At 41.0% G+C, this 13124-nt stretch overlaps 1 protein-coding gene across 2 annotated transcripts in view; it reads right to left on the bottom strand.

The window, feature by feature from the left end:
• BTBD9 (BTB domain containing 9) overlaps nt 1-13124 on the bottom strand; it is a 370623-nt gene that overhangs the window by 98721 nt on the left and 258778 nt on the right. The window contains exons 10-11 of one of the 2 annotated variants that reach the window (XM_019526984.1): nt 10880-10987; nt 7089-7775 (exon numbers count right to left, since the gene is read on the bottom strand). In XM_019526984.1, the coding sequence (XP_019382529.1) occupies nt 7520-7775; nt 10880-10987 (364 nt within the window). In that variant the 3' untranslated portion in view covers nt 7089-7519. Of the gene's footprint in view, nt 1-7088; nt 7776-10879; nt 10988-13124 lie in introns of those variants that run through there. The other variant, XM_019526983.1, reaches the window with a different exon arrangement.

Below are 13124 nucleotides of genomic sequence, written 5' to 3'. Positions count from 1 at the left end.
AGTGTTCATCACCCCTAACTCAGTGTTTATCACCACATTAAGAAAACAACAGAGGGGCACTACCAGCTACCTGTTGATTCTACCTGTTGATTCTACTTGTTGACTTGGCACCAACCACAGTCAGTATGTGGTCTGCTAGCTAATACATAGATGCATCTCAAAAAGGCAGAGGGGAGGGAGGAATTCCTGCTTAGCAGGGAGTGGTGAAGGGGTGTGGGGAAGCAGCCCACAGTCTGTGCTGGAACTGTAGCCAAGGAGCAGAGAGGAAGGGTCAGCCTTGCTGGGGAGCAGAGAGCCCTGCCCAGCCCAGACAGCATTTAAGGATGCTAGGACAGTCTGGTTTATCTTAAACGAGCAAGGGGTCTGGGACAGTTTGACCCAAATCAGTTTAGTCTGATACTACATTCAACCAGGTTTACCTCAAACTGGTTTCAGCCATTTTCAAACTGGTTTATGTGCACTGAACATCTGTTCTGTTACAGGTTTAAACCAGTTTCTGATCACTTAAGCCGGTTTATGTGTAAAGTCTGTCCCTAGCCTTAATGTCAATCTGACTTGTTCCAGCACAAACACTACTAGTAGCATACTGAACAGAATAATGAGGAATCTCTGTTTATTCTTATAACATGAGACCTGAATGTCAGCTAAACAATGGGACAACTCCTAAGCCATTTTGCTTGAATTCATGTAATATTTTTCATTGGTAAGATAGGGCTATGTTAAATCTGCAGAATCCTGGACCCCAGCATGTCATTCAAAATACTGCGGTGTGGTTGATACCATGTAAAAAAAAGCCATAAATATGGCCAAAATCTAGTAAGTTTTACTGAAGAGGTATGAAGATAGCTCTTTTTACCCTGCTTTGGCTTACTATTATTACTATTTACCACTGGTATTATTATTAATACAACAACTTGGAGCCCTACTTATGAACCCAGGACCCTACTGTGCTAGGAACTGTGCAAATATAGGACAAAAAGAGGTCCCTGTCCCAATTAAGGAAGCAAGAAAAAGAGAAGATATGGATATAAGACAAATGGGGAAACAAAAAGAACAACTGAGCTGCATGACAGGCAGATCTCAGCCCCCTACTAACTTAACTTTTATCAAGGTTTTTGTAACCACTGTAAAACATAGAAGAACAGGGCTGGAACATGAATTCAAGAGGTCATCTAGTTCAAAACTATATCAAATCATCCCAGGAAGATTTTTTTTTCAACCTGCCTTTACAAACTTCCAGTGAGTAAGATTTCACAGCCTAAGCTACCTGTTCCAGTACTTAACCACTCTCATCAAAAGAAGAGTTTTAACGATGGATTTGAGAGAAGAAAATGAGGTACTTTTGTGGATGTTTGCTGGAAGCTCCCTCTAAGAAGCAGTAAGAGAGAAAACAAAAGTACTTTCTTGAAAATCTAAGTGGGCTACAAATACTGATTTCATGGGGTAAAAGGAGCCAGGAGTTGATATCTCAGTAGTGAATGACAGATAATAAGTAGAGTGGGGACAGACTCTGAAGGAATTTGCAAGTGAAGATATATTTCATGTGATGGAGAATAGGGTGCCCGTGGAGGGGTGCCATGGTTAAGACAGTGGGTAAGGGGCTGAGAAGGGCTGTTAGAAGAAGGAACACAAGAAACTTCTGAGACTGGGTAGAAGGAAAAGAGAATGGAAGGCTAGAAGTCATATATGAAAAAACAGAATGCAATACAGCACTTTATTATAAACATGGATATTTGGGCTGTTTCTCACCCATTTCCCTCTAGAGTAACAGAAGCAATCTCACTCCATGTTTTAGATGACAAATTCTGGCAAATATAAAGGTGAGAAATAAAAACTAAAAACCAAGCTTGCCACAAGAAGCATGCAATTAGTATTTTCTTCTTTTAAATACTTGAACAACCTGGAAAAGGCCAAACCATGAGTTTTGAAATATGGTTAAAAATTATGGTACATACATCAGCTGCTTTCTGCCACTGACCTTTCTGTGTCTTTCTAAAGCTGTGATTTACAATCAGGAAAGATATGCCACTGCACGACAGGACAAGGATAGAAATGTGAAATACTTGAGGAAGACAGCTAGCTTAACAACAGGAAATTATACTTAAAATTTCAGTCAGAACATGTAAAAATATAAAAATCATTCTTATAAAGTACCCAACTTCCTTTTGATTTTTATGTGGAATTCAGGCCTCATCATATATAGGGCCTGCAATAAAGCATGATGGGAACTGAACTCAGAATTCAAGAAGTGGAATAGCTATAGTAAGCATCACAGCAGTGTTAAAATGAGAGCCCAGCTAGAAAAAGGGGAAGAGTCAGAAAATGCATCCATGGTTTTGCAATTACAAAATAATCTTTGCGATGAAAAACGTGAAAATGAAAGAAAACAGGCACAGAGATAATTGGTGCCAAATGCTTAGGAACTGAATACACATAAAACCCACACTTGATTGTATTGTCTATCAAATTGCGTAGGCTAGGGACAGAAGTTGCACATAAACCGGTTTAATTGATCAGAAATAGGTTTAAACCTGTAACAGAACAGAAGCTCAGTGCACATAAACCAGTTTCAAAGATCACCAAAACTGTTTTAAGATGAACCTGGCTGAATGTAGTATCAGACTTAACTGATTTAAGTCAAACCGGTTTATGGAACTTCTGTCCCAGACCCCTTCCTGGTTCAAGTTCAATCACAGTCCCCCCGCAACCCAGCATGCTTTGCAGCCTGGGGCTGAGCTGGGCTGTCTGATCAAGCACAGCAGGGTTAGCCCTGCCCCTCTGCTTCCTAGATGGAGCAGTGAGGGCTGGCTGACAAAGGGATGACGGTGGGAAATGCAGCTGGTGAAGGCCACTCTGCCTGGCAGGGTAAGAGAGCACCTGTCAAGACTTTTTGCCACTGGAGTGGAGGGGGCGGGGGGCATGAGCCAGCAGGCTCAGGGGAAGGGAGGGAGATGAAACCCCTGTCTCCCCTCACACCCACATGGGACCCCAGCCCAGGTCTGCCTGGCTTCCCCTCCCTCTGGCTGCTTGCTACTCTAACTGTGGGGGGCATGGACAGAACCCACCCGGGCAGCAGCCTCTGGTGAAGTGGGGGAGGGATGGGGATTAAACTCCTGTCTTCCCTCTCTCCCACCAGCACAGGGACCCCAGCGGGCGTCTGTCTGGCTTTCTGTGGCTGCAGCCAGCCCAGGCAGAACCTCAGAAACCAGCACAGGCTGGCTCCGGCCATGCCCCATGCCACGCAAGCGACCAGCGGGGGGAAAGCTGGGCAGGCCCTGGCTGGGGTCCCCATCCCAGGGGAAGACAGGGGAGTTTAATCCCCCTCCCCTTTGCCTGAGGCGCTGTCCTGGCCAGTGTCTGGCCATGTCCCCCTCCCCCAGGGACAAACCTGGCAAGGGCTTCTTTCTCTCCTTCATGTACACCCCAGCTGGGTCCCTGCAGGGCAGGGTGGGGGTTTAAACCTCTCCCCAGTCAAACTCAGCAGCCGGCCAGGGTCCTGCCACACCCTCTCCCCCCACATGGTCAGCTTCCCTCCAGTTTTATAGCTGCTGTGAAAGGGAAGGGAGGGCTCGCTCTAGTGCCCCATGGCTGCTAGTGTGAGCCACAGAAGGCATGTGGCTGCATTTCTGGAATCAAAAGTGAATGTCTATTCATTTGCAAATCAGTTCAATCTATGCAGGTTTGACTAACCTGCAAAGATTGAATCAATTCAAGCTTGGGCTTTTTGAATGTCTGCACTTAGCTGTAATGGCTTTGGATATAATTTTCCCTGAGAAACTGAACATTAGTTTAGAATCCATGTCACAGTAACAGTATAAAAGACTTCAAAGACCAATGCTTCAGTTGATATTAACCTTAGTGATAGCCTCCTTCATATTTGTTTTTATCATGGTTCTTATTTTATCAAAATAATCATTAACTCAGAGGTCTAGCTTCCATTGCCCTTTGGTTTCTTTCATCTTTCATCTGGATTCTAGACTTTTGTCAGCAATTTTTTCTAACAAGTACAAGTCTCTATTGTTCAAGACTAACAAACTCAGGCAAACTTATCACTTATCATAAATGTTTGCCCTTTAAAAAAAAGAACAGAACATGACTGGTTTTCATTACTGTCATACTCCATACAGAAAACAGAGTTTTAGTCTGATAAGAAGAAAAATTTAGCCTATATATAGCGTTTAAACAATGACAATTACACAACCGGTTGCATTAATTGGCTCTCATTTAAAGAGGACAGCAAGCTTTCCCTCTGAAGGTAACATATACACAACCTGCTTCTTCCCTCAGCTTTTTGAGCAGAGAGAGAGAGAAATGAGGAGGTAAGAGAAGTCTGCCACAGCAGGCACTGAGCACTGAACTATTAATTTAAACAAAATAATACATTAAAAAACCATTAAAGCAACCAAAGATGGCACACTCAGAATTTAAAAGGAAACTTCACACTTGTATAGACTAGCAAATACAGTATATACTACTTAAACATAATTTAATTTATTTTCCTTATGCTTCTCATTACGGTCTTTGCCATTCTGACTGAACAAAGAGGTTTGTGAAAGTTGGGGTTTGCTACCTTTATAGTATCTTCTAGTCTGCCTGCTGAGAATTCAGCAGGCTGGTTTGGAGATCTCACAATCACTTTCAAGACAACAGTGTAATGCCTTAAACAAAGGATTATAATTCACTGCAGTATTAGGCTGATAGACAAGCCCGGCTGCACGGGAAAAAGCTCTCAACTAAGCACACCTTTAAGAAAAAGAATAAAAAAATAACACTACAATGTAAAGTGTGGTGGCTTAAATGTTGACTTTTCCCAAGTCTCATGATTTGTGAATGTCTCTCTTTAAAGTCTATTCAATTTTAATTTTCTCTATTTTGTTTCGCTACTGCAGCATAGGTTGCATAAAAAAGTGAGTAATATCTATTATTAAGATTCACAACAGAGGATAGTATTTAATTGTGAAACCAGTACTAATAAGAGTAAGCACAAAAACTTCGGTTCCTCATGAATATCTTGGATTAGACACTGGTGTAATAATTGGTGGCCACAGTACCATGTGGAGATGTGTCTCTTATTTTTCTTCAATGAATGAAGGAATGCAAGCATGCATCACTAACAGCTTTACAAGTAACAAGGAAGAAGGATTTTTTTTTTTTTTTTTTAGATGAAGAAAATATTTGCCAGAAAATGTGGTTTCAGTCGACCAGACACTAACAGGAAATTCATAGCTAAAGTTTAGAGGTTAGGGCATTTCACAGAGTTGGCAGACCCTGGTTCAAAAATCCCACCTCTGAATCAAGCACAGAGTAGATGAAGCCCCTAAACAAAGGGCTACCAGGTCTGTTTCCCTCTTAAACTGGAGTAGTAAAACTTTGGATATAATATTCAAATATTCATTAGGCCAGAGATTGAGAATGACATTCTAGCTCAGGGGTTATGGCACACTTCAGAAAATGCCATTTTGTAGCTTTCATTCATTTCTTGACTACAGAAAAATAATAAAAATTCTTTTGATGCAAAAACTCAGAAAAATCATAGCAGGTTAGACACAACTCTGGATTCTTATTTGAAACCTCTAGATTTATCTTGTGAATTGTGTAGATGTTTGCACAGCTAGCAATGCTAATATCACGTAGCACCTTTAAAAGGATCGTACATCAGCCTAGTGGAGAATCACTGCACTAGGTGATTAGCTAAGAAGTGCTGCTGCACCATCCTCCCCCTCCTTACTGATTTTATGAACAATGACTGAATCAGAGTCGTAGAGAAGTATGGCTGGAAGAGACCTCTCTGGAGGTCATCTGGCCTAACCCCATGCCTAAAGCAGAATCATCCCTATCCAAGCCATCCTACAAACACTTAAATCTAGGAATTTATCTAGGCATTAAATTTCCATTGTTTAGCTTTTGTTAAAAATACCTGAAATAGAAACAAAATACTTTGGGCTTTTCCTTTCAGTCAGGAAAAACAAACAATTAAAAACTCCTTTTAATTTAGTTCAGTTCAAACTGGCTTTTTCCAGTGCTTTGGTTCAGCAAAAAATTGCAAAATTAATCATTTACAGAGTCTGTCATGGTTCACTATTAGCCACTTCTCTCTGCTAAAATTTTTTTCACCAAATATTAAGACCTTTTCAAATCTAATTTTCAAAAGATCTCCCCCATACGTCTACACAGTACATAAAAACCCACTATTCTGCATCAGCCTATAAATATTTATAACATAGGAAGTCTCAGCACATTAACCTAAGATAGAAGATGTAACATAATTCGAACCGTCTTTAAGAGGAGAAATATTTTCTGATAGTCTTCTCAAAACCCACCCATTTCACAAAATGTTCCAAGTAGACCATATGCCATTTTATAATGATCTGTATTCTAACAATAAGGTAAAAATATGAACAATACTTAGAGAATTCATACAGTACAGTGGCTAGTGACCTATGGCCTCTGTGCAGACCTGGGGGGCTTTGGTGGCATTCCAGTACCAGGAGACTTCAGCAGTCTGTAGTACAGTAGTACTTTACTAATTAATCCCCAAAATCCCTCCATGAGGAAGGAAAATACTACTATTCCTACATTACAAAATTAAATTATATTACTTGTATTATAGGTTTATTTATTCATTTTGATTTTTATTTATTTTTTAACTCATTTTAACAGTCCAGCTTCTCTTAGCACAACCTCTAAATACCCATGTTAATGGGGCTTCTCAGTCAATAAAGTCAACCACATGCTTAAACATTTATGGAACTGAGGACTAAGTGCTAATGGGGATCTTCAAAAAAGTGCCAAGATTTATAAGTGTAAGTTCCAGTGAAATTCATTTTTGCATTTAGTTAACTTTACCATTTTTTTAACTCCTGTCAAAATTATTTTTAAAGTACTTTACAGAAAAAAATAAAAAGTTTTAGTTTTTCTGCTATTCTGTGGATGCTTGACCAATTCACTGAACATAAAAAGGAATAAAGTGAAACTGACTACAGCACAATATTTAGTGTCTGATGTATTAATCGAAAAAAGAAAAAAATATTCCCCCACTTAACCTTCTTTGTTACAATAGTTTTAAAAATTACTTGCAAGTATAATAGGAATAAAAACTACCAACACAAATGGAATTTTTCAAGTTGATAGTGTTTCTCTAAATTGTATTATCCTCATTGGATTATATTGGCTTTTTTCTTTTTTTATCTGCTCTGCCTTTGTAAATTTGAGCCTCTCGAAAAAGACCTAGTCGTTAGCACAGATGATTGTTGGCATACAGATAGTAGTTCTGCCTCTACCTAAGTTTTTCCAACACTTCCTATTACATCACTGTTTTCAGCTGATTATAATTTTGCTAATCTTAAACTGTTCAGCATGGTATTTTCCATGCACGGTGTCTGCCTCTGGATTAATTTCTTTCCTCCTTTTCCTACGTTTCAGCAATAATGGTCTAGCTGTTTCAGGGCATGAGACTAAGGAAAAACATATAGTTCAACAGATGTTAAGACAATTCATACAAACAAATCTTTGACAACTTTTAGCACTTCCTATGTTGCTGAATCTGTGACTGATCGAACATTTCAAATACACTGGAGGTTGTGAGCTGAGGACGCTTTTTGGTGGTCTTCATCTTTGCCCTTTTGCTAGACATCTTGGCTGTTGATTCCAACAGCAGCAGTGGAGAAGCGAGTCTGACCCCCACTTCGGGCGCAGAAGGAGACAACCCCATTGCACACAAAATGGGGCAAAGGAGCCAGGAAACCCTATGGGTTGAACACGGAAATTCAGGAAAGCTGAGGGGCAAAGAAAAAGGCATACAAGCTGTGGAAGCAAGGGGTAGCTATGAAGGAGGAGTATACCTCCTTGGCTCGCACTTGCAGGGAGCCAGTCAGAAAGGCCAAAGCAGCAATGGAACTCAGGCTGGTGACAAAAATTGAAGACAACAAAAAGTCCTTCTTCAGGTATATAGGGAGCACAAAGAAGGTGCAGGGCAGCACAGGACCCCTATGGACAGGCTAGGGCAATTGGTGACAGATAGGAGGGACAAGGCTGAACTCTTCAATTAGTTTTTTGCCTCTAATCCTGAACACAGATCAAGACAAACCTCCCAACTGCATTACAGAAAGGCACAGGAGGAACACCAGCTCACCAATAGTCAGCACTGACCTAGTAAAGAGACAATTAGAGGGAATGAATGTGTTTAAGTCAGCAGGCCCGGATGATCTTCATCCAAGGGTGCTGAAGGAATTAGCCAGTGTCATAGCAGAGCCATTGGCATGGCTGCTAGAGCGCTGTTGGTGCTCAGGTCAGGTCCCAGAGGACTGGAAAAGGGCTAAGAAGGGGAGGAAGGAGGATCCGGGTAATTATAGGCCAGTTAGTCTCACCTCTATCCTTGGGAAAACCCTTGAAAAAATTATCAAGGATCACATCTGTGGGAGCCCAGCAGGAAAAATAATGTTGAAGGTCAACCAGCATGGGTTCATAGCAGGTAGATCCTAACCTTGTTTCTTTTTATGACCAGTTCACAACATGCTTAGATGCAGGAGTCGAGATATTTGTCATCTACTTGAATTTTAAGAAGGCCTTTGATATGGTATCTCATCTTATTCTCATAAACAAACTGAGTGGCTGTGACATAGATGATTACACGGCCAGGTGACTGGCAAATTGACTTAAGGATCGCACCCCAAGAATGGTGGTGGACAGGTCGTTATAGAGTTGGAAAGATGTGGGCTGTGAGGTCCACCAAGGCTCAGTCCTTGGAACTGTGCTATTCATTCTCTTCATCAGCAACTTGGAAGAGGGCATGGAGAGCACTCTGTCCAAATCTGAAGACGACAAAATTATAGGGTACAGTAAACACACTAGTGGGAAGGGATTGAATCCAGGCAGACCTGGAGAGGCTGGAAAAGTGGGCAGGAAAGAACAGGATGCAGCTCAACAAAGACAAGCGCAAAGTGCTGCATCTAGGGAGAAGGAATCACCAATGCACCTATAGGCTAGGGGATGACCTTCTCAGCAGCACAGTGGCAGAAAGGGATCTTGGAGTCATAGCTGACTCCAAGATGAATATGTGACAAAGTAATCAGTAAAGCTAACTGCACTCTATCATGCATTAGCAGGTGCATCATGAACAGGTCCAGGGAGATACTTCCCCTCTTTGTGGCAGTGGTCAGGCCACAGTTGGAGTACTGCGTCTAGTTCTGGGAGCCAAACTTCAAGAGGGTTGTGGATAACTTTGAGGGTCCAGAGGAGGGCCACCTGTATGGTTAGAGGTCTGCAGGTAAAGCCCTACAAGGAGAGACTGAGGGACCTGGAACTCTTCAGCCTTCACAAGAGAAGGCTGAGAGGTGATCTTGTGGCCATTTACAAATTAATTGGGGGGAGCAGGAGGGGAGGGGGTGCAGCAAGAAATAGGAGATGATCTGTTTACCAGGGCACCCCTTGGAATAACTAGGAACAATGGCCACAAACTGACAGAGAGCAGATTTAGGTTGGGCATCAGGAAGAACTTCTTTACAGTAAGGGTTGCCAGAATCTGCACTGGGCTTCCAAGGGAGGTGGTGCTCTCCCCTACCTTGGGAGTCTAAGAGGAAACTGGACAAGCACCTGGCTGGGGTCATGTGACCCAAGCGCTTTCCTGCCCAGGGCAGGGGGTCAGACTCAATGATCTATTGAGGTCCCTTCTGACCCTAACAACTATGAAACTATGTTCTAGAGCTAGACCTTGAAATGTAAAAGGAAGGGGGTGCCTTCCTGTGAGGGATATGCTGCTTCAAATACCCACCTCTGCTAAAGTAAGACTGAAAAATCTCAGTTTGCACACACACATTAAACACCTGCTAAGGGTTTGATAGCTAAATTATCTGAAGAGTCCATCAGCAAAGAGTGAACTCTACCCTACAGCTGTAACTGCTCCCCCTGGCTTCTGCAGACGTCGTAGAACCAGAGAATGAGAACAAAGGGATTCTTCCTGTGCTCTCAGCTTCTCATAGTTCTCACTGCTGCCATCCACAAAATATGCAGGACAAGAAACCCTGACTTGAATACACAGGTGATAAGAACCAAACTTGGGAAAAGTAGGCAGACTGGCAGCAAAGGGAAGCGATCAGGAAAAGAAGCCTGAGGTGAGAATGAAGGGAAGCTTGGGACTGGCTAGGACTGCTGATATCTGTGGTATCTTTATAGCTGCATGGGATTCTATGAAAAACTACCATTAGACAGGTTGTGTTATTAAACACTTTACCAATAACCTCAAAAGTAGTACAGCAAATTAATTTTCCAATGTCTGGTTTGTGTGACAGTTGGAAGTGCTGACCTACTGACATAAAAGCATAGAAGGCTTTGCATTAGATGACACTGAGTGCAAGTTTGATGACACTGAGGTACATATTTTGCTATCTGCTGGAGAGGGAAGTGAACACCTTATGGAATACTGGAGAGTATTACCAGTTGTGCTATATGTAAAAGGTGTTCCTTACTTTCTTGTCACATTATCTTCAAAGGGGTTGTTGAGAAACCAGAGCTTCAATGACAAGATGGAATCTGGGGAAAATTTTTTAACCGAGACAGCAATATTGGTTTTGTGGTCTGAGGAAGCCAAACTGTTATTAGGACTGGTTAAATCAGCCTGGAAAATATACAGTTGATATGATCTATAGCATCTTTAAAAGGTGATTTTTATATTAAAGCTGACTGTTCAGCTACACTTAGAAATTACTGCTCCTCAAAAGTATACCAGTAGGGGTCTAGTTTCAGTGATTTGCAGTTATAAAAGTATCACTCCATTTGTGGTTAGTGAGAAGTAACAATGTAAATCTTCCACAGATCAATGGGCAAACAATTCCCTTAGTTTCTCTTTCTGGGTAAGTATTTGGAAAAAAAGAATTAAACTCACTTGCAGGAAACTTTTGTTCGATCAGCCACCATAGTCCATTGCTGCTGATTAGTGGAAACCTCAATGTAATAGCTGTAGCTCCGATCATCACAGTCCCATAGTAGTAACCTAAACAGGGAGAAGCAGTTAGAACATGGATGTGATGAGTAAAATGATCATTAAAGTAGGCTGCAAGTGACATTTTTCAGTCCTCTCTCTTTTCTTTGAACCTTATTTAGTTTAACAGCTAATTCTGTAAAGTGCCTCTATCAGTTCTTGGCTGATATTACTGACCCTCCAAATCACTTCATTCGCACTATCTTATGTTAACTCCAACAACCAGCCTATATACCATGCTTATTCAAGGTATTGTATGACATTCACTCAATTTACTTTTAATTCACTTAAAAATCAATATATGCACTCTTTCGGCAAGTGGAACTGTGAACACATCACCAACTTAAAGATCTGTTTAGATAATACATATACAGAAAGTGCAACTTAAAGGCTAGGAAAAAATAAAGCAGGTTCTTCTTATTGAGAAGAACTATCTTCCTGCACATATTCTCTCTTTATGGCAAATGTGCACAGATGTTTAAGTCGCAGGGAATTCTCTACCTCTATCCTTTATCAAATAAGGAAAAAGAATTGGAATTTTGATCAAACTGACAAAACAAACGATTCAGGTCAGGTTGACACCTTCCTCTATCCGTGGTACTTCATGACCACAAGCTCTCATACTGTACATTAAAAGAATGATTATACTAAGGACCTGCCTTCAATTTCCCTCGTTTAACAAGACACCACAGAAAGAAAAAGGCAAGAGACCAAGGATATGGTTTAGCCAAGCTGAAACTTTATCAAATATTACATCTGAGAGCAGGTAGTTATTCAACTAGTGGAAGTTATCCATATCTTTAATTGTTATTACCTTGTGGAAGGCTTCCATCAGCAGATTGCCACATTAACCTGGTCCCAAGAAACACTGCTGGGACACCAATACCTTTCGCTCAAACAAGAAGAGGGGATATAAGGGACTTCTCTCCCCTCTGTACCTTACATTAGAAATATAAACACTATTCTTCAGCTTATTTAGGAGATGCTTTCTCCGGATCTGCTTCTAATTCTAGTTTAACAAAAAACTGAATCTTGCATTGAATAACTAACCTGCAGTTGACATCTATCAAGATGTGACAAAATGAATTTTGGGGCTGAGTCGCTAAGAGGAAGGGGGAAATAACACACACTCACCAACACCAACTTGATAGTGACAAAAAATTGCTTTTCAATACTAAGAGGGAGATAACCATAATATCTCCACCTAATCCCACACAAACCTGGTCATATTCTAGTGTGAACAGGGAAGGGGAGAGTCTTTTCTCAGTGCAAAGTGGCACCACATCCCCAAGCAAGAAGGAAGGAATTTCTAAGCCCTTCCTTTATATACATAGGGACATTTATGCTAAACTTTCTTCTCAACCAATCAATTCTAAAGCTACCTCTCTCCAGTAGTGGAAGAGAAGTGTATACAATACTTGAAGAGGCCAAATGGTTTCTTTCCCTACCAGCCACAAAAAGCTTCTGAATCTCAGAAGCAGTAGAGGGAAGGGGCAGTCTCATTGTGGATTTTTCTTAGGAAGCAGTGAAGTGTTTTTTAAAATTGATTAGCAGATGAGATTTTGCTTACATTTTACATAAATGCCTTGGCTGGCTGCGTACCATTGATTAGCAGAAGTTCAGTTTACAACAGCTAATTGCTCTCTCTGTTGCTGTTTTGATACAAAATCCAATAGCAAGTATGTTTTCAAAACTGTGATTTTCGCCTTCTGAGTTAGAGGTTACTAGAGGAAAACTTAGCAGACTGCCTTTACCCTTCTTAAAATAACTGCTCTCTCATCATTCTGTGAGCAAAGTTTTAAATTGTAACATTTTAATTGGAAAGCCTGCATTATGCATGTTAAGGCAAACTGTTGTGCTGAATTTGTTTTTTTTTTTAATTTCCTATTCTTTTCCTTAAGGGATTAATTCTGTAACAGATTAAGAGTTACAAAGGCTGAAGTCTTTTGCTTATTCACTGCACTGGTGTCTTTAAACCAAAGAAAAATGACTACCTTATAATAGAGTGTTCTGCAATGCGCCTAGATTTCATAGATAGTTTCATAGATTTAGGGTCGGAAGGGACCTAGTAGATCTTCTAGCCCAACCCCCCGCCAGGGCAGGAGAACAACAAAACCCCAAAACAAGAAACGGGACTCAAATGAGTCCA

Source organism: Gavialis gangeticus, unplaced genomic scaffold (genome assembly GCF_001723915.1).
Source record: "Gavialis gangeticus isolate Ggan-Ray unplaced genomic scaffold, GavGan_comp1, whole genome shotgun sequence".
In the NCBI taxonomy this organism is placed as follows: Eukaryota; Metazoa; Chordata; order Crocodylia; family Gavialidae; genus Gavialis; species Gavialis gangeticus.
Note: the sequence above shows the minus strand (reverse complement) of the source record. Positions and strands in the feature narration are given on the sequence as shown.